The sequence below is a fragment of the Silurus meridionalis genome, chromosome 3 (genome assembly GCF_014805685.1).
Source record: "Silurus meridionalis isolate SWU-2019-XX chromosome 3, ASM1480568v1, whole genome shotgun sequence".
NCBI lineage: Eukaryota > Metazoa > Chordata > Actinopteri > Siluriformes > Siluridae > Silurus > Silurus meridionalis.
In genome coordinates this window covers 27726888-27750620 of record NC_060886.1, presented here as the reverse complement: position 1 = coordinate 27750620, position 23733 = coordinate 27726888, and the positions used below count along the sequence as shown (strand labels likewise).

Below are 23733 nucleotides of genomic sequence, written 5' to 3'. Positions count from 1 at the left end.
TTAGATTAAAAAGTGTAGGTTATTTGTTGGTGCCTCAAATAATGAAGACTAGAGGGCAGATCTTTCTTCTATAAAGCCCCACAGTTATAGAACAGCCTTCCAATTAGTGTTCGGGACTTAGACACAGTCTCAGTGTTCAAGTCAAGTCTAAAAACATATTTATTTAGTCAAACATTTGATCATCCCTTTACTCTCACACGTTCACTCAGGTTTGTTGGCGGTGATGTTATGTCTTATCCCGGAGATCCCTTATGTCTATGTTACCTTCTGGTTCTCCCTTTTAGTTATGCTGCCATAGCAAGTCTTTTTGGAGTCCCCAACTACATAGTGTCCTTAATGTTAATACAACAAGAAGGATACTTTATAATTCATATCTTTCTCTCCCTGTCACCCCTCTTTTCTCAACTGGAACAGTCCGACATCCACATCATGGTGCATTTGATTCCTGCCTACAGGCAGAGATTAAAACTCTACAAAACTGTTATGAGGTCATCAAAGAAGTGGACCAGTAAAGCTGTAGGGGAACTTCATGGGTGTTTGTACTGTACAGACTGGGATGTTTTTAGGTCTGGCACCAACAGTCTGCATGAGTACACGGACACTGTGACGTCCTACATTAACTTCTGTGAGGAAAGTGTCATTCCACTACACACCAGCGTGAATTACAACAATGACAATGACACGCCATTTTGCTGCAAAAAGTCCTAAGCCACCGTGCATTAACAGCATGTATATAAAATGAATCAAATGACAGAGAGTGCAAATAGAATATTATTAGAATAGTTAAGGTTTTTTGACAAGTGAACAGAGAAAAGATTCAGGGGACGATGTCAGATGTCTGAAAGTATATATTTTATACTACATAAGTAGTATATTATATATTTTTTCTATGTAAGTTCATTATCCATTTCTCCAGCATAAAATAAAACATCTCTCTCTCTCTCTCTCTCTCTCTCTCTCTCTCTCTCTCTCTCTTCTCTCTCTCTCTCTTTTTCTCTCTCTCTACATGTTTCTCTTACCTTTTTTTCCAACCCAACCAGGTTCAATTCCCAGGCTATGCTTTTCTGCAGCAGAAAACAAGTAAATGTTGGAAAAATGGATGACTGACAATATTAAAGTGCCTGAAAACACTGAAAACTAAAAACGTTTTTTTTTATTTTTATTTTTTATCACTTTTTAAACTAAGCCTCTTGTCATTTTCTAATTTGTCCAAATCCTAAGGTTTATGCATAGGCATACAGTGCCTACCTATGAATAGTAATTATCCAATTTCACTGCAACCATATTTACTTATTGTGTTGTGTGTTCTAACCTGGAAATTATAATATAATTTGTTAACAAATTGTCTAATGCGCAGACAAAGCAGAATATGCTAATACATTTCTTATATAGAAACTCAGCTGATTAAATTTGCTAGCCGGCTCGGGTCTGGGCTATGGCAGGACACTGAAATGTTTTCTATAACTGACAAAAAATCGTATGAATCCAAAGTGTCTCTACTCACTGCAGTGCTCTGGTTATTTAATAGTGGATTGTGTAGGATACTACTGATCTGTAAATGTGGAGAATAATTGCGACTTTATAAATTATTTGAAATTGAAATATCTTCGTAAATCCTATAAAATATTCAGTAACAGTTTAAATAGATCCCTCTCACAATACCATTGGATTATTACAAATATTGCTAGGAGGTTTCCAGTTCTATTGGGATTTTCTTTTTCTATTTTTCTATTATAGACATGAATTAAATGTTTTTTACATCTTTAATATTATAATTAATTTCAATTGGGAGTGTTTAACAAGCTGTTTCTATTGTGACACATTGGTTCAAAATATTAAACACTCGTTATGTTCAGTACACTTTCTGTTTAGTAGGATTGTTACTTAAAGATGGTGAATTTGCTGTTTGGCATACTTTAGGGCTCACATGGGACCGATATGGGACCACTACTAGATTCCAGTGAAGAATACTGAAATATAGTGCCCTACTTGCATTATGATTTTCAGAGACCTTCTATTTAGCCAGTCTAAGAGCAAACAAATCATATATGAGGTCACAAGATATTACTAGGTTTGGTATTATGTGGACGTCATCTTGGACCAAATTCAGACATGTGAATGCTATATTTGAAATATATATTGCTATGTCGACTGTGAAAAAAAAATTGGTCTGTATACAGTATGTGAAATAAAGGTTTGGATTATCTATAGTTCTGTTATTGCATTATGTGACCTGGAGCTATAAAACACAGGGACAGGAAGAACCATCAACCACTATGATCTATTAAATGATGCATAAGCCAAATATAACTGGTCATTTCTGGACAGAATGAAAGCATCAAGAATCAAGTCAAGTCAAGAAGCTTTTATTGCCATTTCAACCTTATATAGCCGATGCAGTACACAGTGAAATGAGAAAACGTTTCAGAACCCTGATGCTACATAAAAACAACATAGAGCTACATCACATGACATAGAGCGACATAACTAAAGAGCTAAAGACTGAAGTAAGTTGTCCTCGCCACATTAAGAATTGAAATGAGTATTGATTGTATGTTTGAGTTCAGGGGCTCTCTGAGACTTTTTGTGGGATATCAGACAGAGGCTTTGTCAAGGAATTTTACCTCCTTCCTTTTAACTTCCAGTTGTTCTCCCACCATGTGAGGTCAAGACCACTAAATATAAACTGACCATTTTGTATTGTAGATGCAGCTGTTAAACAACTGTCATGGCAGAAGCCATAGGGTTTATGTAGTTAACACACTGTTCCTCATATATTACGTGAAAATCTCCACACATTTGAGTATTAGTGCCTGATTTACATGCTATCACTGTTTATTGTTTCAGCTTTGATTAAAGAAGGAAAAAAAATGGTCTTGAGAAATGCTAAATATTAAATCTTAATATTAATATTGAATTATGTTATAATGATAATAATTATAACATCATTAAATATTATAATTATAATAATGTTTAAAAATATTATAATTCTTATCATTTTAATATTAATATTTAATATTAATGTATATTATAGCTGTGAAAATAATATTGTTTGCTTTTAATATTTAATATAACTCAGCATGATAATCAAAAAGAAGCTTATAACATTATGAAATATTATAATGATAATAATTATAATATTTAATAATATTATAATTATTATAATTTTAATATTAATATTTTATATATATATATATATATATATATATATATATATATATATATACTATTTATTAATTAGACTTTTCTACATTTCTTTTCTATAACCATATGCAAAGCTCCAAATTTAAATGAAAATTGATGACCATACGGAATCTCTTTTCACTAGCTGATTCGATTTTGATGAGTCAGTTGTTTCCTAATATAGATCGGTAATAAAATATGAAACACCTCATCATTTTAAACCTTGTTTATTTCCTGACCCACTGCCCTCTGGCCCTTGTACAAATCCAGGGCCACTTTGGATCGCACTGAGCAATTTGTTTTCGCTCTGGATGAAAACCAAGTCAATATTAAATCATTTGGACAGCTGCACTTTCACAAAAGCAAAATGTCCTTTGGGAGATTGAAGAAGCATATTTTTCCCCCTGTGGCACCACAATTGTTTATCTCTTCCCTAATTCTTTTAACAGATGGACATAATTATGTCCCCTGTGATGTTAGCGCACAAAGGCACAAAGCACTAACATGACTGACTGGCGTTTCATTCACGTATGCAAAAATGTGAAAAAAATCATGAATCATGAAAAAAATAAAATAAAATCTACAGAATACTTTCATTCAATACAGTGGCTCATAGAAATGTATTGTTGATTAAATATAAGTACCTTTTAAACATATAGTACTACATGTGGGGATGATATATGTTTCAGTAAGCTATTAATCATCCACAAAGAAGTGTTTGGCAACAGCAAAGTCTCTTTGAGTTATTTTGTGATGATCTGAAAAGTGTTTGATTAAAATTAAATCCACCTCTCTCCCATATCAACCTTCTAATTGGTCCATGTGTTATTTCCATGTCACTTTCATTTACTAATTTCGGTTATGTACACAGCATCTGCCTTTGTACATTAGGCACTGCTCATCAAAGCATGTAATGGATTTCATATGAGAATTGATGGAAACACATGGGGAAATAGATGCATGTATGCATCCATTCTCGATAAAAATCCTTCATTGGGAATGGACATAGAGAATGCAGCGTAGTCTTTTGACTTCTATGCCCTTTTTAAATGTATAATTCCGGGATATTAAAGATTTCAAGATGCAACAGTGTTTAAAACTCATTTGAGCACAACATGCAACATCATGTTTATAGTGATGCAGGAGTTATTTCTAAACAATTTCTTTTCTACAGTTAAATTCTATGCAAAATCAAATGTTATGATAGTAGCTTGGATGAAACGTTTCAATTCAATTCATTTTTATTTGAATAGCACTTTTAACATTGTCTCAAAGCAGCTTTACACAGATAATGTGGTGATTAAAAGTGAATATGTTCTTTATAAGTCTAAGTTTGTCCCTGATGAGCGAGCCAGTGGCGAGTGTGGCAAGGAAAAACTCCCCGAGATGGCATAAGGAAGAAACCTTGAGAGGAACCAGACTCAAGAGGGAACCCATCCTCATCTGGGTTGCACCGAATGTCCATTTGTAGCGGATATACGATGTTGCGTGGTACAGTGATGATGATCAGAAGCTAAAAGTAGTCCTGAGTCAGTGTAGGAGACTGTTGACATTAACTACAGTCCACATCCATCCTCAAAGCACCCGTTCTTACTCCGGAATTTCATGGAACCACCCAAGGTGTTGATGAGAAACCGTCCCAAGCTGCACAGAGTGGCCTCCAGTCGAGGATAACACTATCCAAGGTGGGAAGATCCACTGAGGAAAGAGAGGCAGGAACAGTGATCACTGGAGCCTCAGGAGCATGTTTAACTCGACCGAGAGAGAGAGAGAGAGAGAGAGAGAGAGAGAGAGAGAGAGAAGAGGGTGACAGGAAGAGAAGGATATGGATTATTAAGTTTCCTTATTGTTGTATGAAAGTTAATGTCACTGTGCAGTTTGGACTTCGGCAAGACTCGATATGGCAGCATAATTACAAGGGAGAACCAGAAGGTAACACAGACATGAGGGATCTCTGGGATAAGAGACGACCCACCACACCATCGTCACGAACCTGAGTGAACGTGTGAATGTGAGGGGACGACAGCATACAAATATCCCAGTTCACCAAACACTCTACATCCATGATCCCTCCAAATCTGAGCCTTTACCTAAGAAAAAATGTACTGATCAAAGGCTTGACTTACATTTTGTTTGAGTCCACATAATTGAGTTCTTCAGTTGCTGCAGAGCCCTGATTTTTTTTTTTTTTTGCATGTTTGTCACACTTTAATGTTTCAGATCATCAAAACTAATAAAAGATAACACAAGTGTACACAACATGCAGTTTTTAAATGAAGCTTTTTATTATTGAGGGGAAACAAAATCCAAAACTACATGGCCCTGTGTGAAAAAGTGTTTGCCCCCCTAAACCTAATAACTGTTTGGGCCACCCTTAGCAGCAACAACTGCAATCAAACGTTTTCGATAACTGAGTCTGTTACAGCGACTTACACTTCTGTGCATCTCTGCAATCATCATGGAGGAAATGCTTTTAAGGATCCAGTCATATAACAATATTCACTATTATTCATGAAAGTGAGCAGCAGGTACACTCCAACTGGCTATTTTTAAACACTGAACTGAGATTGCATTGAAATTTCCACTTTTGAATTTGAGAAGTGCTTAATATCCTTTGTTCACCAGAGTCTTTGCTTTTATAGTTTCAGGTTGAACTACATCTTAAAAGGTATTTTAGTGGCTGGACAAATTAAAACCACTAATAGGTTAAAAATTCATTTGTGCCAATAAAGCTAATTTTGTATTTAACCTTCTTTATTACTCTATTAATTAAGCTTTCATGGTTCAAGCCACAGCACTGCCATTGTTGGTCCCTGAAGCAAGGTCCTTAACCCTCTCTACTCCAGGGGCTTTGTATTATGACTAAGCCTGCACTCTGACCCAAATCATAAAAAGCTTAGATTTGGAAAGAGAATAATTTCACTCTGTCTCAATGTGATGAAATACAGTTCTTCTGGATGAATAAATAAATGAATATATAAAAGTCACCTATCATTAAAGCATCTTGCACTCTTTAACAGCACTCTGATGCCATACTCTCAATGAAATATATTCTTTAAAGGCCATTTTCATTACAGTGTAAGGCATGACAACACAGATTGCTGAGAATCTATTTTCATGCTTAAACAAGATCACACATGCCTCACTAAACAACAAGAAACTAAATATTCAGCTTCACTGTCAATTTGGAATAAATAAGATAATAAGGTAATAATCTACTATATAGGATCACTGAAAGTGGCAGATTTAATTTGATAGAAAGAATTGAAAGAAAGAATGATGCAACAGATAAATTATGCAAACTCTCTGGCTGTAACAGCGTTAGTCATGAAAGAGCTATAGCTATTCCTGAGGGCCCATGAATCCTTAAGCATAATGTCTGTTTGCATTGTGTTAGCATTGGCATTTCATATCTTTACTTGTTTACACACAGACAAACTGTATTCATTCTGTCTGTCATGCAATCAGCTGCTCAGTCATATTGGACCCAGAGACACAAACAGGAAGCCATGGATTACACAAAACATTCTGCAAATTCAAAGAAAAATGTAAATGTTTTTGAATTTGTATACCTCTTCTTATACTTCTTTCGGCTGCTCCCGTTAGAGGTTGTCACAGAGGATCGTCCTTCTCCACACTTTCCTTTCTTCTACATCTGCCTCTTTCAAATAAACCACCTGCATGTCTTCCCTCACCACATCCATAAACCTTCTACGTGGCCTTCCTCTTTTTCTCCTTTCTAGCGGCTCCATCCTCACCGTTCTCCTACCGATATACCCCATGCCCCTCTGCACTTGTCCAAAACATCTCAATCTTGCCTCTCTCACCTTGTCTTCAAAATGTCCTACATGCACTGTCCCTAAACTAATCCTGCCCAACCTTGTCACTCCCAATGAAAACCTCAACATCTTCAGCTCTGCTACCTCCAGCTCCACCTCCTGTTTTTTACTCAATGCCACTGTCTCTAAACCATACAACATTGCAGGTCTCACCACAGTCCTATAAACTTAAAACACAAATCACTCCTTCTATCACTCTTCTCCACCCACTCCACCCTGCCTGCACTCATATCTTCACTTCTCTAACACACTCTCCATCACTTTGCACTGTTGACCCCAGGTACCTGAACTCCTCCACCTTCTCCACCACTTCTCCCTGCAACTGCACCACTCCATTGCCCTCCCTCTCATTCACACACATGTACTCTGTCTGACTCCTACTGACGTTCATTACCCTTCTCTCTAGCACGTACCTCCACCTCTCCAGGCTCTTCTTAACCACATTTTACAATAACATTTGCAACATCTTAGTCCATGGAGACTCTTGTCTGACCTCGTCCATCAACCTATCCGTCACCACTGCAAACAGGAAAGGGCTCAGAGCCGAGCCTTGATGCAATTCAACATTCACCTTGAACCAGTCTGTCATTCCTACTGCACACTTCACTGCTGTCACACTGTCATCATACATGTCCTGCACCACCCTTACATACTTAACTGCCACACCTGACTTCCTCATACAATACCACAACTCCTTTGTTGGCACCCTGTCATACACTTTCTTTAGATCCAAATCATCAATCTTTCATGCCTAGGTATACTCATCCACCGCTTCATCTAACTCACTCCAGAATTTTCCTGGCATTTATCATCACATCTTCAACTTCCAGCTTCACGTTCATCACCCCATCAGAAACTCTCTTCACCTCCACTACACCCTTAATGTACTCTTCCTTCAGAATCTCTCCTACACCATTTCTTTTTCCATCCACACAATAATAGAACATTTTATCCCCCCTTCCAATGCTCTATTTTCACTTGATCTCCTGAACACACAACATATCTATCTTTCTCTGTTTCATGATATCAGCTAACTCTCTCTTTTTACAAGTCACTGTACCAACATTTAAAGTAACAACCCTACCCTCTACTCTCCTACTCTTTTTCTTTTCCTGCTGTCTCTGTAGACGTCTTTCTCCTCTCCTTCTCCTCCTTTGGCCAACAGTAGCCCAATTTCCACCAGTACCCTGTTGGCTAACAATACCTGTGGGGGACGTTGGTAACCCGGACCTCGACCGATCTGGTATAGAATTTAGGTTTGTGATACGCATATTTGATATAGCATGTTTTAAGCTGGATGCCCTTCCTAACACAACCCCCCTTTATTGTTTGTACCTGCTTGGGACCAGCACAAAGATGTCTGCTGATGGCTACATCGGACAATCAAAGATAAACCATGTATCTGTGTAGTGCAGTGCAAATGGGAAAATGTGAACATGGTGTTCATTCACCTTTAACACAACTTCAATCACCTTCACACAAACGCACACATGCCACACACACAAACTACTGTTTGAGAAATGATAGCTGAAAAGTTTATAGTTGAGTAGACAGGTGCAAGATATTGAACAAGCTTTTATAGTGTGTTATGATCAAACCCCTTTCTTGTTTCAAGGTGGTGTGCAAATCTTGTTTGTGGTTAGGTGACAAGGAATTAATCTTATTCTCCCTAAAATAATGGACAAACACTTACCAGAACCATGGCTGGACACTGCACTCTAGTGGACACACTTACAGCATAAGGTTTCAAGTATAGGTTCCGAATGCTGTCTAACAAAGCTGCATAGAAAGATTACAAGAAAGAATATAATCAGAGAATAATTAAATAGATCAGTGTTTATCAGACAAATGCTTATGTACATGAACATAAAAATAATCTTTAGAATTACTTACATTTGATTTAAATGTAAAAGTTGGAAGATATTATGAAAATTGAAAAAAAGAAAAAAAATAGATTTAAACTTGTAATTATATATAATTAACTTGTAAGGTAATTATAAAGAAAATAATATTTAACATAAAAAAATGCACACACAATTTCCAAGCATTTCAAAAAGAACCCAGGCCTAGACAGGGTGAGTTGTGACTCACATCTTTGAAACACAACATAGGACAATATAGTTGATTGATTAGTTTTCCATATAACACATCAATATCCTCCAAATGCCAAGGAAAGCATAATTCTACGTGACTCTTTAAACAAAAGTAAACTGTTATGATTAGGGAAGAATAAGTATAGAGAGGGGTTCTTAGGTCTTCCTTCCTGTCTTGGGTAACATAAGAAAAAGCTATTTTTTCCCACATAATAAAAAATGCCTTTTATTCTACACAGTAGAGGCTTACAATAATGGGCAAAAAATAATCGGATAAACCAAACACACAACAAAACAGCAAAATGTAATTATTTTAATTGTCTTATAAATAAAAATTGGTCAGGAAATTTGCATGCATTAGACACATCATGTGGATATTAATTCAGGTTCCGATTGTAGGCTTGTTATAAACAATCTTATAATCTTAAAAGCTTAAAAAAATCCTCAAAACATCCCAAAAGATTCCTTTAGACTTTGAATTTTGTGCTGGATTTGCATTATTTTAGTTTTGCATACAAGAAGACTTTATAAGTGAAACTAACACTTTTCTGCAGCACAAGGTGACACACAGGAAGTCGCCAATTTGCAATTGTTGAAGTTTCTGAACAATACGTTTTCTGACCAATTCCTCTTTGTGTTCTTCTTCTTTAATTCTTATTACTATTATTATAATTATTATAATAATAATTATTATTATTATTAATTATTGTATTATCCTACTAATGCAAAATCCTGAGTGACTGTTTATTTATTAATTCATCTTCAAGGTAAATCCAAAGCTTATACCAGAACAAAACTTGGAATAAGGCAGTAGAAAATAACCCCCCCACATGGGACACCTGTCCTAGAGAGGGGACTATACACACATGGACGCTTATAGTGCACACACATACACCCACAACCACAACCAGACACCCACCCAAACACACACACACACACACACACACACACACACACACACACACACACACACACATGTTACCTATCTGCATGTTTTCAGAAAGTGGAAGGTAAACTGAGTTTTTTCCAAAAGTGCACCATGAAGCCATGAATCAGCAACACTACCCAGAGTTTAGCAATGCCACCAAGTCATGTCAAGAAGCTTTTATTGTCATTTCAACCATATATAGCTGACTAAAGCACTGCTTCTCTTTCTCTCCCCATCCCGAGGCATCCTAAGGTTTGGCCAGCTCCAGTCACGTCCCACCTCATGAAGATTACGGACCTTTAAAGAAGTAGATGCCGAACTCGCAAACATCCCGAACCATCTAGAGACGTACCAGTGCCAATTGGATCCCACTACATGTGTGGAGTTTTGACATTGGACCTCCTGGAGTGTTTAAAGGCTCTGGCATGGAGAAGCTGGTGTTGGATCTGTGATGATCACAAATGTTGAGCTCAGTAGCTCCTACTTTTATAACCATAAAGACTGTATAAGACTGTAGAAAGATCATCAGTTATAATCACACATTCCAGTAATTATGTTAGTTCTCACTCTCCAGTGTTCTGTATTGTTGAAATATTTATGATCAAACTCTTGATGTCACCCAAATGAGGATGGGTTCCCCTTTTTTGAGTCTGGTTCCTCTCAAGGTTTCTTCCTCATAACATCTAAGGGAGTTTTTCCTTGCCACAGTCGCCACGGCTGCTCATCAGGGATAAATACACATTGCTTACATTAACTTTTAAATTCTGTAAAGCTGCTATGAGACAATGTCTGTTGTGAAAAGCGCTATAGAAATAAACTTGACTTGACTTGACATTATTAGTTGAGTCACACCAGTTATCTGCAGCACATTTTTTACCTGACACCTTTAACCTTTATTTAATTTAGTAGAAGTTAATCAATCTTAATCAATAACCTTATTTAATCAATGTAAGCACTGTTGTGTCCTTTAAGGTCAAGCACCATTATTACAGACATTCTCTAGTGAGAGCAAAAGATCTGCTTTCTCATAATAAAGGAAGCTCATCGGAGGATTATCCCAGTAGAATCCAGCTAATACTGGTTATATTACTGTCTGGTTTAAATCACTGCAATTAATAGTCTTGCTGAGGAAATTACTGGATGTCTACTGATGCTATCATTGATCTGTTTACTGCCAAAGCAAGGACAGTTCTTAAATAAACTTATTTCCTCTCAGCCGTATCCTAGTCCTGGCCATTTTGTAGATTCTCCACATGCTCTTTTTAATTAAATTCAATTGATCCAATTTGTATTTGTTTTTAACAATGTACAAAATATGTAAAAAAAATACATTAAAATGTACTAAAGTGTTGGGACACCCACTTTTCACCTCGTCGCCTGTTAGCACAAAGAATAGAGTACGCAATCGCATTGGATGCCATTTTCCCTTCAATTGAACTACGAGACCCAAACCTGTTCTTGTGCATAAAGCAAGCTCTATGGAGGTATGGTTTACATGCGTTGGAGTAGAAGCTCTTGAGTGGGCTGCTTTAGACCTCAACCCTACTGAACACCTTTAGAATGAATTGGAATGGTGATTGAACCCCAGGCCTCCAGCCCTACATCAATACTTGACATTACTAATGAACTTGATTTAATGAGATGATTTAATGCTTGAATTTGCTATATTTCTGCAAGCATTCTTCAAATCTAGTGGAACATCTTCCCAGAAGAGTGAAGGTTATTATAATAGCAAATGGGGACAAACTGTGGAAGAGGAGGTTGAAAAAGCACATCTGAATCATATGTGCAGGATATAAATTTGAAATGTATAAATGCAACCCAAATGAGTCAGCCAGTGGCAACGGTGGCAAGAAGACGCTTGTTTGAGTTTATAGTTGTGACGAAAGTTTTGGGCTCATGATGATTTGCATTTATATCAATCAGTGTTTGACTCATTTATATTATTTTATTAATGGATTGGTGTGCTAAGAGTAACATTCGATTCTTTTTACATAAACTGAGTTGATTAAACAAAGACTCTTGTGACAAAAACGCTAATAAAAGTAAAACGTTTAAAGGGAGCACTTATCTCTACTATAACTCAAGTATATCGTTGGTATCCACCATTGCTTATCATGGACTGTTTTGTCTTGATTGGCTTTGATTTGGCATTAAATACGTTTGCTGTTCTGTGTAAAGTTTATTGAGATGCAGCACATTTTGAATTCCTCGTTGCCCTGATTTCACTAACATAAAAGTTTCTCAAAAGCGGCTTGGCCTGTGCTGTTACTGTGGAAAAAATACACTACTGTATCTGTCAGAAACCAAATATTTCCGCATTACCCAATACACATAGTCATCACAATGAAGTGGCTGAATTTTGTTCTTTAAGGATTTTAGTCCAAGCTCAAATGTTTGTTCAGCAGATTTAGGCCAGAACAGCTTATTGAACAAGTTATGTACCGCAGAAATACAAATCAATTACAATTATACTGGTCTCAGCAGCAAATACACAATCCAGAAACCCTCAAATTCATCTTAAGATTCCTTAAAGATTCCTCTTAATGACCATTTAACATAAATAGACAGGGACGCTTTATATTGTCTATGGATGCATAGACTTTAATGTGCTTTGCTTAAATTTTTGCTAGTTCAACCAAACAAATATCATCATCCATTTTGAGTATCAGTCAAAAGTTTGGACACACCTTCTCCCCCCGTTTTTTATTATTATTTTTTCATTATTTTCAAAATTGTACATGAATACTAAAAGAGCATGTATGGAATTATGGAGTAAACAAAAATTGTTAAACAACCAATAATATGTTTTCTATTTTTGATTGTCCAAAGTAGCTACGTTAAGCTTTGATGACAGCTTGGCACACTAATTTCATTCTCTTATCTGATTGAATTGGATTGAATTGGAATGGATTGGATTGGACTCAACTCAGCTTTATTTGTATAGCGCAATGGACATTTTCCCAGAGCAGCTTTACAGAGTTTGAATGTGCACATAGAATCTATATAAGTTTACAGCTAATAAGCAATCCAGTGGTGACTTTGGCAAAGAAAAAACTCCCTGAGATGTTATGAGGAAGAAACCTTGAAAGGAAACAGACTCAAAAGGAAACACATCCTCATTTGGGTGTCACTAAATGTCCATTCATTACAGTTCCATCATTGTTGAGGTGTACTGTTCAGCGATGGAAATGTTTTAAGGTGCGCATATGATCATTATACTACTGTACTAATTATTTTTCTCTAATCCAAAATTGTATCTTTATGGAGAGCTACATTATCTATATTATAACAGAATTGAGATTCTAGACATTAAGTAGCACGGAAGTGGGATTGAATGGTGAAGAAAAATAGAAACCTAACCTTACTTGCTATGTTTTCCAGAAGTAAAACACAAATCAAACCAATATTTGGTGTGACCACATTTTGGCATCCAGGTTACTTACTTTTGCACTTTGTACACTTCCACGAAAGTCAGGGATTATATAGGATTAAAGTCGGGTGTATGATTAACTAGTTATACCAAGCAGGTGCTATTGTTGATCAATTTCATGTGTGTTGAAACAGTCATTAACTGAAACAGAAACAGGGTTAAAACTGGGTGAGAAATAGACCAACTTTTACACAGTTCTGTGTGTGCAGCTTGATTCTAAAATTTATCAACTGATTTTTTGCATATTAATCTACATTTAGTTCCCCATAATGACAAAGTAAATATCAAATGTACATATGTATTCAGACTTAGTTGAAGTACCTTTGGCAACTATGAAAGCATTGAGTCATTTTGGTTAAAACACATTATTCATTCAAATCCTCACAAGCTGAGTCAGGTTGGATGGAGACTGTAAGTGGTCAGTCACTTTCAAGTTTTTCCAGAGAAGTCAATAGAGTTAAGTTAGGGCTCTGGTTGGGCTAATCGAGAACATTCACAGAGTTGTCCATAAGCCACTTATGTGCTGTTTCAGCTGTGCCCTTATAGTTGTTTGTCATGTAGGAGGGTGAACCTTCTACCCAGTCTGAGGTCCTGAGTACTGTAGAATTTTTTTTATTAAGGATATCTATTTACACTTCTCCATTCAGCTTTCCCTCGATCCTGACAAACTGCCAAGTCCCAGCTGCAGAAAAACACCCCCACAGCAGGTGATGAGCAGCACCTGATTTCCTTCAGACATAACGTTTAAAAGAGAGGCCAAACAATTAAATTGTAGTTTCATCTTGTTCCATGCAGTCCTTTAGGTGCCTGTTGGCAAACTCCAAGCAGGCTTCCATGGGTTTTGCACGGAGGAAAGGCTTCTGTCTAGCCATTCTGCTATAAAGCCCAGATCAGTGATGCTTGTCCTTCTGGAACTTTATCACATTTCCACACCGGATCTCTGGAGCTCAGTCAGAGTCACCATACGTTTCTTGTTCACCTCCCTTACTAAGGCCCTTGCTCATTTTGGCCAGGTGACTAGCTCTTGGAAGAGTCCTGGTTGTGCCACACTTCTTCCATTTGAGATTTATGGAGGCCACTGTTTTGGGGAATCTTCAATGCAACTGATTTTTTTGTTGCTTTGTAGATGTTTGCTCTGACATCAAGCAATAGAAGAAGATTTAGCAAACTTTGGTTTGTGAGACTTTACTTCATTAATGCCATGTCACACTATTGCACTCAACTAACTGGACACTCAATTTTTCTAGACTGGAGGAAAGTGTACAAACTGATGAACTCTCTAATTAATAGAAGGCATAAAGCAGGCTGTGTTTTTCATTTATTAAAATTTTCTTCCATGTAAACTTTAAGAAACGTATTTCTAAACTATCATATCTCTCTTTAAAATACCATGGATTCTTTTTTAAATCTGACACATGGGCACTTGCCATTTTGCCTTAAACAAGTAGTCACATAACATTTTCAACTCACAGCAGGTTCAGACCTACACCTATGATCGAGTCAGGTACATTTTGTCCAAAAATACTGTATTTTAACACATGATTTATATGACGGGTCAATTTTGAAACAGATTAATTCAGAGATGTAAAACATCACCGCAAATATATTTATGTGAATATAATTTACTTATTTATGGGGAGTTGTTAGCTCAGTGGGTTACTGATCAGAAGGTCAGGGGTTTAATCCCTAGGATTGCCAAGCTGCCATTCTTTGGGCTCTTTAATACACATGTACTAAACCATTTGTCTCTATATAAAACTGTGGAAAAAAAAAATATCTAAAGGAGTGATGAAGTACATCAATGAAGGCAAATATACAAGGAGTGTGTATAATCGCAGCTGGAGCTCCTTTCTTGATTTGACTGAGGACCCATAACAAGAAAAATCACACCACGCCGATAGTGTGGTCTTAGAGATTTGCACATTATTTCACCACTCCAAAAGGCCCCAGCACTTTTCCTGTGGACCTGAAAGTCACAACAGCTCTTGCCTTGGTTTATTACAGTAAGTCTTGGGGTTGGTCACAGGTGTAAGCCAGTCAGCTGTGAGTGGTACATGCATTTCTTCCACTTCAGACCGTCATGTGAAGATCATATATAGTTTTTCCTACTCATCTCAGAGCTAACTCAGAACAAAACATTAGTGTATATGGAAATAATGATTATCTGGGTTTTTAAGTTCAATAGACTGCACAGATATTCAGCTGTCTATTAAACCTCTTAGTGTTGTGAATCAATTGGGAGACTACTCCATCAAAATATAATATTTTCTGTAATAGGTGATGATGGTGATGATGGCTATCCTTTAAAGCTGTGGCTGCATATATCATATGTTACACCAAATACACGAAAGCAGCATGTTTACAACAGTGTTTTGAGCAGGGCCAAGAGACTGAACACACCTTGTACATTACATTACAGTACAGGCTTAAGCCAGTCTGTGCTCTCTGGCATGCTGTGTACTTCACAACATTGCCACAGACGTCATTTTCACAGACGTCATTTTCTCCATGAAGGCGTCATAGGACATTACAAGGAGAGAAGTTTGCAGTTTCGTGAGCCGTTTGAGGAGACTGAAAAGCAGCTAACTAAAGCAAGGGAGGTACAAGAAAAGCGACCTGCACAACTGGCTAAAGTAAATGATGCACTAAAAAAATTAGACATTGTAACCACTAAGTGTATTATTATGTATGTCATAGGCTACATGCACTCAGGGCTATATTGTTTTTCTATTTTAAAGTAGCTGGTAGCACTGTTAAACAAGTTTTGCATCGCCTACACAATCCATCTCCTCCCTGACTCCAGGAGGACTTTGCACACAACCAGCTTATAAAGCTTACACACTGGGTATAAAGAGATATTTTGTGTTTAATAATTGCACAGTGTTGCTTCAGTTTGTTAGTAGTTCATAAAATTGCCAAACATTTGCTAAATATTTTTAGTCAATTTTTAATGTTCTGTTTTTTGTACCAGTAGTTTAAAACTTTAAATATTAAGATTATATATATTTTTTTTAACTGACTCGTGCCACATTTAACATGTAGATTTTCAACCTGAATGTGTTAGCACATCTGTGCTAATTTCTTTACGTGGAAATTGTGGTGATTACCTTCAGCTTACCAGGACATAAATATGTGCAAATAATTAAGTCCTGGTTTGAAAAATGTTTGACATATTTCATAATTGTTTATTACACACTACTAGGCATTTAAATGTAGAGTTCAGAGCAGAATTTCAATAGTAAAAATAAAATAAACAGTTCAAAGCCCCAAATGTCAATTAAAAGTGACCTTTTTTAGTACATTTCATGCACATTTACCAGACACCATTTACTTTGTCTTAAGGTTTATTGAGCAAATATGTGGTAGCTAAGGTAGATTTCTACTAAGAGTAGATTCATTTAACAGTGCACAGAAGTGAATACAGTAAATGGCAAACGACTAGACAAAATATGCTGTGACCATCATGTTAATCCTCACTTACAGTGGGTACGGAAAGTATTCAGACCCCCTTACATTTTTCACTCTTTGTTATATTGCAGCCATTTGCTAAAATCATTTAAGTTCATTTCTTTTCCTCATTAATGTACACATTGCACCTCATATTGACAGAAAAACACAAAACTGTTGACATTTTTGCAGATTTATTAAAAAAAGAAAAACTGAAATATTACATGGTCCCAAGTATTCAGACCCTTTGTTCAGTATTTGTTAGAAGCACCCTTTTGATCTAATACAGCCAGGAGTCTTTTTGGGAAAGATGCAACAAGTTTTTCACACATGGATTTGGGGATCCTCTGCCATTCCTCCTTGCAGATCTTCTCCAGTTCTGTCAGGTTGGATGGTAAACGTTGGTGGACAGCCATTTTTAGATCTCTCCAGAGATGCTCAATTGGGTTCAGTCCTCCTTTGTTGTTTTAGCTGTGTGCTTAGGGTCATTGTCTTGTTGAAAGGTAAACCTTTGGCCCAGTCGAGGTCCAGAGCACTCTGGAGAAGGTTTTCGTCCAGGATATCGCTGAACTTGGCCGCATTCATTTTTCCCTCGATTGCAACCAGTTGTCCTGTCCCTGCAGCTGAAAAACACCCCACAGCATGATGCTGCCACCACCATGCTTCACTGTTGGGACTGTATTGGACAGGTGATGAGCAGTGCCTGGTTTTCTCCACACATACCGCTTTTAATTAAGGTTAAAATGTTCTATCTTGGTCTCATCAGACCAGAGAATCTTATTTCTCACCATCTTGGAGTCCTTCAGGTGTTTTTTAGCAAACTCCATGCAGGCTTTTATGTGTCTTGCACTGAGGAGAGGCTTCTGTCGGGCCACTCTGCCAAAAAGCCCGACTGGTGGAGGGCTGCAGTGATGGTTGACTTTCTACAACTTTCTCCATCTCACAACTGCATCTCTGGAGCTTAGCCACAGTGATCTTTGGGTTCTTCTTTACCTCTCTCACCAAGGCTCTTCTCCCCCAATAGCTCAGTTTGGCTGGACGGCCAGCTCTAGAAAGGGTTCTGGTTGTCCCAAATGTCTTCCATTTGAGGATTATGGAGGCCACCGTGCTCTTAGGAACCTTAAGTGCAGCAGAAATTTTTTGTAACCTTGGTCAGATCTGTGCCGTGCCACAATTCTGTCTCTGAGCTCTTCAGGCAGTCCCTTTGACCTCATGATTCTCATTTGCTCTAACATGCATTGTGATCTGTAAGGTCTTATATAGACAGGTGTGTGGCTTTCTTAATCAAGTCCAATCAGTATAATCAAACACAGCTGGACTCAAATGAAGGTGTAGAACCATCTCAAGGACGATCAGAAGAAATGGATAGCACCCGAGTTAAATATATGAGTGTCACAGCAAAGGGTCTGAATACTTAGGACCATGTGATATTTCAGTTTTTCTTTTTTAATAAATCTGCAAAAATGTCAACAACTCTGTGTTTTTCTGTCAATATGGGGTGCTATGTGTACATTAATGAGGAAAAGAAATGAACTTAAATGATTTTAGCAAATGGCTGCAATATAACAAAGAGTGAAAAATTTAAGGATGTCTGAATACTTTCCGTACCCACTGTATATCAGCACGGTTCTCTTCATTGCGGTTTACATGCCAGCACACAGTAGAAGTCTGTTTTGAACTCAAGATGAGTGTCAGGTGATGAGACGCCCATTTCATCTTGAAGACTGAAACACATCAATGTGTTTAAATTTGTAGATATAAAAACAATGCAAACATAAATGTCTTTTTAGTAAGAGAGCTGATTTCCTGTAAAACACCACACACACATGACATGATATTGAAGGAATAAAACACACCAGGGCATGCTGTTACGGATCATAAATAATGAACATTAACAATAATGCTCTGATGGTGATGCCACCCTAAAATAAAACACATCCCGAGATTATTCTTCTTATAATACTGTATATTAATTTGCCAAATAATTAAAATTTTTATGTAATAAATTAAGAGCAACACAATACTATCCATCAGTGTATAGTTGCATTTCTTGCATGAACTTTACACCCTAGAAAAAGAAATTCCTTGAATACATAGAAAATATACATTGAAGTATTAGTAAACTGATTACCGTCTCATCATTGACTCTAAAAGAGCAGTTGCAGCTTGGGGATCTTCCTTTAAGTAGGCCTGACAAAAAGAGAAAGACTCCACAAAGCCGACTAGACCCGCAACCGTCATCTCCATCTTCAGTGAAATATTTGTAACCCTTCACAAAGAAGACGCAAGTTAAAAACAGAAGTTGAAATGGTTACCTAACAATCATTAGTTATGAGTCTATGGGTTTAAGAACCTGAACTTTGCATTTAAGAAAATGTGATTTTAAGTAGATAAAAATTGGTATTTTTGAATTTGATGGCTGCAATAGTTAAAAAAAAAATGGGACAGGGCCACGACTTCTATGATTTCCAAAAAGAATTCAAAAATTCTATTCTAGTCTTACCACAGTACAGTTTTTCACTTTGTCTCAGTCAAATGATGACCTCAACCTACAATTGTGGAGGTCAAAGTGAAGTGTGCTTTACAGACAGTGATTTCAGGAGGTGTTCTGAGCCCATGCAGTGATTTCCATTAAAAAAGCGTGCCTGATTTTAATATGCTGTGCTGCCTGAGAAGATCACAGGAATCAGATATTGAGTTTTGCTCTTGTTCTATGTGCAGATGTGAGATTTCTCCAGATTCTCTAAATCTTTTGATGATATTGTGTTCTCAACTCTGATTAGACAAAAGTACTTTTACTATGACCAAATGCAGCTAGAGGTAAACATTTTCTGATTAAGTAGCGTCTCTGTATGGTCTTTCCGTCTCATTGTGTACAACAGGCCATTTGTTGGTAAAGAAAATATTAAAGACTACAGCAGGGGGCAGATCATTCTCTCTCATTCTCTCTCTCTCTCTCTCGCTCTCTCTCTATCTCTAGTTAAGGAACAGCCTTCCAATTAGCCGGTCCGAGGCGCAAAAAAAGGTTGGGGACCGCTGCTTAAGATGATTACTCAATTTTTAGTCACAGCTTTTTTTGCAGATTGGTGAACCTCTGCCCATATTTACTATACTGAGAGATTCTGCCTCTCTAATATACTTTTTATACCCAATCAGGTTACTGATCTGTTGCCAATTAATTAGTTGCAAAATTATCTTCCTAATTACCTTATTTTACCCTTACAATGGTACAATTGTACATGGTATAGTTGAAACATTGAATGTGTTTTATATGTTCTTTTGTGTATAACATAGATTTTTATATACACGGATTTGCAAATAATTGCATTCTGTTTTTATACATATTCCACACTGCTCAGGCCTAACATTATGACATTATACCATTATGAACCATTATCTTTGTGGAGAGCAACAATTCTCGAATCCTCAAAGGGTTCTTTTCCATAAGTTGCCATGTTGAACATCATTATATATGACGTGGTTTTGCATGGTTACATGACGTACAGCTGTTATCACTGGTTGCCAGTTATTTCGACAATAATGGGTGTATGTTGAGTTATTTTTAAAGAAAAGTACATTTGTACTGCTATACAAGCTGCACATTGAGTACTCTTAAATATATCCACGTTTCATTTCTATAGTATTGTCCCTTGAGAAGAAATACTGAAATGGTTGCTGAAATGCGAAATACTGTATGCCTGGTTTATGGTGTATGTTTTATATACATTTTGTCCCAACTTTTTTGGAATTGGGGGTGTAATTCTGAATAATAATAATAAAAATAATAATATTAATAATAAATTGTATTTTTAATTGTACAATTCCAGCCTTGCTCCATCCTGCCCTTAATGACCAACCTGTGTTATTTATTTATTTATTTTCATTTTGTGCAGTGTGGAACAAAGGTTTTATTTTTGGCACGTACCTCTCTTTGTCAGGGAACGGTATAGCCTCAAACAAATCCTGAAGTCTACTGTTGGCTATTGCCACCGGAGGACTAGCATAAGGTTTGATAACCTTGGTCACCTAAAGAAAGACAAACAGATGATCAGATGAAGTGTATTAATGCATTTCTATAATTCATTAATGAGTGGCAAATTCATTAACCCAATGTCACTTTTATTTATCATTTACCTTCGAATGAGATCTATGTCAATTTCAAGAAATAAAGGAAATTGGTTGTGTAGACATCTGACTATAACACCCACATCTGATTGTCCAGATTTAGTCACTCTTTTTTTAAAAGGAATTCCACTCTTATGGAAAGGCTTCCAGCTATAATTTTGTGACCCTGGACCCTCTGCTACAAGAGCCTGGCGCACACTTAGTGTACCAGTTCATCCCAAAGGTGTTCTTCCACTTTAATCTTGGTAAACCGTTTCTTAATGGATCTCTTTTTGCACCATATACTGGAATAGATTCATTATAATACTCTATAGCATCCAAATACAATCTAGACATCTGTGTGATTTCAACTTTATGGCAACAGTGTGGAAGGAGCACATACTTTTTTACTACATATTGCATATATTATTCTCACCCTGATTACCTTAAAACTCCATGACTCATGAGCAAGGCTTTGCTTCTATAACCAAACTAGAATTGGCCTTCATATTATAGCAACGACTTAAGGTCCCAAAAGGTGTACAGGCAAGCAGTGTCCTTTCAATCTCACCTCTGAATAGATGTTGGTCAGTTTGTCACCACAGGAGCCATAATACAGACTGAACTCATCAGAGTAGCCCAGAAGAGCAATACAACCATGAGGCTTCAACACACGTGCTGCCTCCTTCAGGAAACGCTCAGCATCAAACCAGTGAGCTGCAGATGCTGCAGTCAGTAAATCCACAGAGCCATCGGGAAAGGGCAGATCCTCAGCTGGACCGGACCTGTGTTAAGCACAGTAACATTACCTTCTTTATTTCACTCTCTATTTCTTAATCTACTTGCTTGGTTTCATTGTCCTTCCACAATAAATTCTCAACATAAACCTAAGAAGAGGCAGCAGAAAAGGCTTTATAGCAGACCTGTAGGTGACATTAGCAAAACCTGGCACTGCCCTGGCTTGCTCCAACTGGCATTCACTGACATCAATGCCCACCACTTTCTGGAAGTGAGGGGCCAGTAGACGAGTGTTCTGTCCCGTCCCGCAGCCCAGGTCCACAGCAAGTTCATGAGGAGGTCCTTTCTACCAAACAAACCACAACAAATAAATAAATCTAACATGAAATACAACTCGGCTTAGAAGGTGAAAGTCACATGCCTTGCTATGTTATGGTGTGGCTCTTTAGCATGCTGATGGTGCTGGGATTTGAGTTTGGAATCTTAAGCCACAATAAGTAAATAACAAATAGAGATGGAAACATGTATGAAGTAGATTCAGTTTCATTACCCATTCCATGTTTAGCAGTAAGACATTAAACACACTGTAGTTATTTATTTTTCAGTGCTTGTCATGAACAATTCTTGACAAAGTCTAAAGCAAAAAGCCTATTTTTATGGACATGCCTCTTTAAGGCCACAGCTAACCATCCTTGGAAATCATTAATTAATCTTAAGTAATCAGCTCACAACCCTAACCCAGTTTAGCTTATTAAACTTTGTCATTTTCTTGTGCTATACTTTTCTACATAGTTTTTATAGGCATAGAAGTGAATACATTTGAATTAACTTCTGCCTTTGTGCCATTTCAGCCATTGTTGAGATTTGTGGGTATCATTACATGCATACGAGCTGTGTCAAAAGCAATAAATATTATATGACTAAAAGGTGATGTCTTTACTAGAAGATGATAATTACTTCAGTGTCTATTACACCATGTTTGCTCAACATTGCAGGAATGTTTGTAAAAAGTTAGAGCATTACCTTCTTATAACCTATCGAAAATATTTGTAAATATTATTATAATGATCTGCATTACCTACTTTTAGCAACATGTATCATCAAAGCTAAGTTATGTAAGGTGTGATGGTGTAGGAAGGAGCCCAAATTCATACATATGGTCTAGAGCTATCATTTAAACCCATGGTTAGTAGTATAGACATTAAAGACACAAGAATGCATAATCTATCCTACCTTTTTGTTCAGGTACTCCAGAATAAGCTGCAAAACCGTATCAGGTGGAATTATGCGATACTTCTGGTAAATTGAAGCATGGTGTTTCTCCTCAAAAAGTCTGTGAGCCATGGCAATCTTCTCTCATTCCAGATTCTTAGCAGAGTGACTCAGCATGTGTTTAAGCTAGTGTACTGCTTACACTCTGGCTAATCATTACTACAAAATAAAAATGAGGACAAAGAAAATTATATACTGAAAATCACTTTGGTAACCATTATGTGCAATCACATATCCTTAATTACAGTGGAGACTATTGTTACCAGTGAGTACTTTTCCTGTGAATAAAAAATATGTTTCTTCAACAAATTATCAGATGCTTATTGTAGGTCTGTATTCAATCATACTGGAAAGTTTTTCTCTTGAATATTTGGAAGATTTTGTTTCATTATAAACATTATAATGACACTGTAAAAAAGGAAACGCATGGGGGAGCCAAGAGGGTGAATATTTTCCAACTGTTTTGGATATGTTTGTTTAATACTGACTACAAATGACTGATTACGAGTCAAACTGATTCTCACGTTCCCATACTTTGTAGGGACTACACGTTATTTTTCCATTCCTTATTTACAAACCCGATTCCAAAAAATGTGGGACACTGTACAAATTGTAAATAAAAAAATCTCATAAACTTATATTTTAGTCACAATCAAATATAGATAACATATCAAATGATGACATTTTGAAATGTCA

General features: G+C 36.9%; 1 protein-coding gene across 1 annotated transcript; it reads right to left on the bottom strand.

Annotated features, from left to right (window-relative positions):
* Positions 1-18493: 18493 nt before the first annotated feature.
* Positions 18494-23192, bottom strand: LOC124383099 (putative methyltransferase DDB_G0268948). Its single transcript, XM_046845479.1, has 6 exons — positions 22999-23192; positions 21951-22111; positions 21599-21812; positions 20849-20949; positions 19055-19192; positions 18494-18647 (listed from the first exon to the last, which is right to left on the bottom strand). Exons 1-6 carry the CDS (start codon positions 23107-23109, stop codon positions 18557-18559), a joined length of 816 nt encoding a protein of 271 aa, XP_046701435.1. The 5' UTR covers positions 23110-23192; the 3' UTR covers positions 18494-18556.
* Between the last annotated feature and the right edge of the window lie 541 nt (positions 23193-23733).

Coding starts and splice junctions, on each gene's coding strand:
- LOC124383099 (XM_046845479.1), bottom strand. CDS start 23,109: ATGGCTCACAGACTTTTTGAGGAGAAACACCATGCTTCAATTTACCAG. Junction 22,112..22,998: donor TGGAGTACCTGAACAAAAAG/GTAGGATAGATT, acceptor TTTGTTTGGTAG/AAAGGACCTCCTCATGAACT. Junction 21,813..21,950: donor TTTGCTAATGTCACCTACAG/GTCTGCTATAAA, acceptor TGCTTAACACAG/GTCCGGTCCAGCTGAGGATC.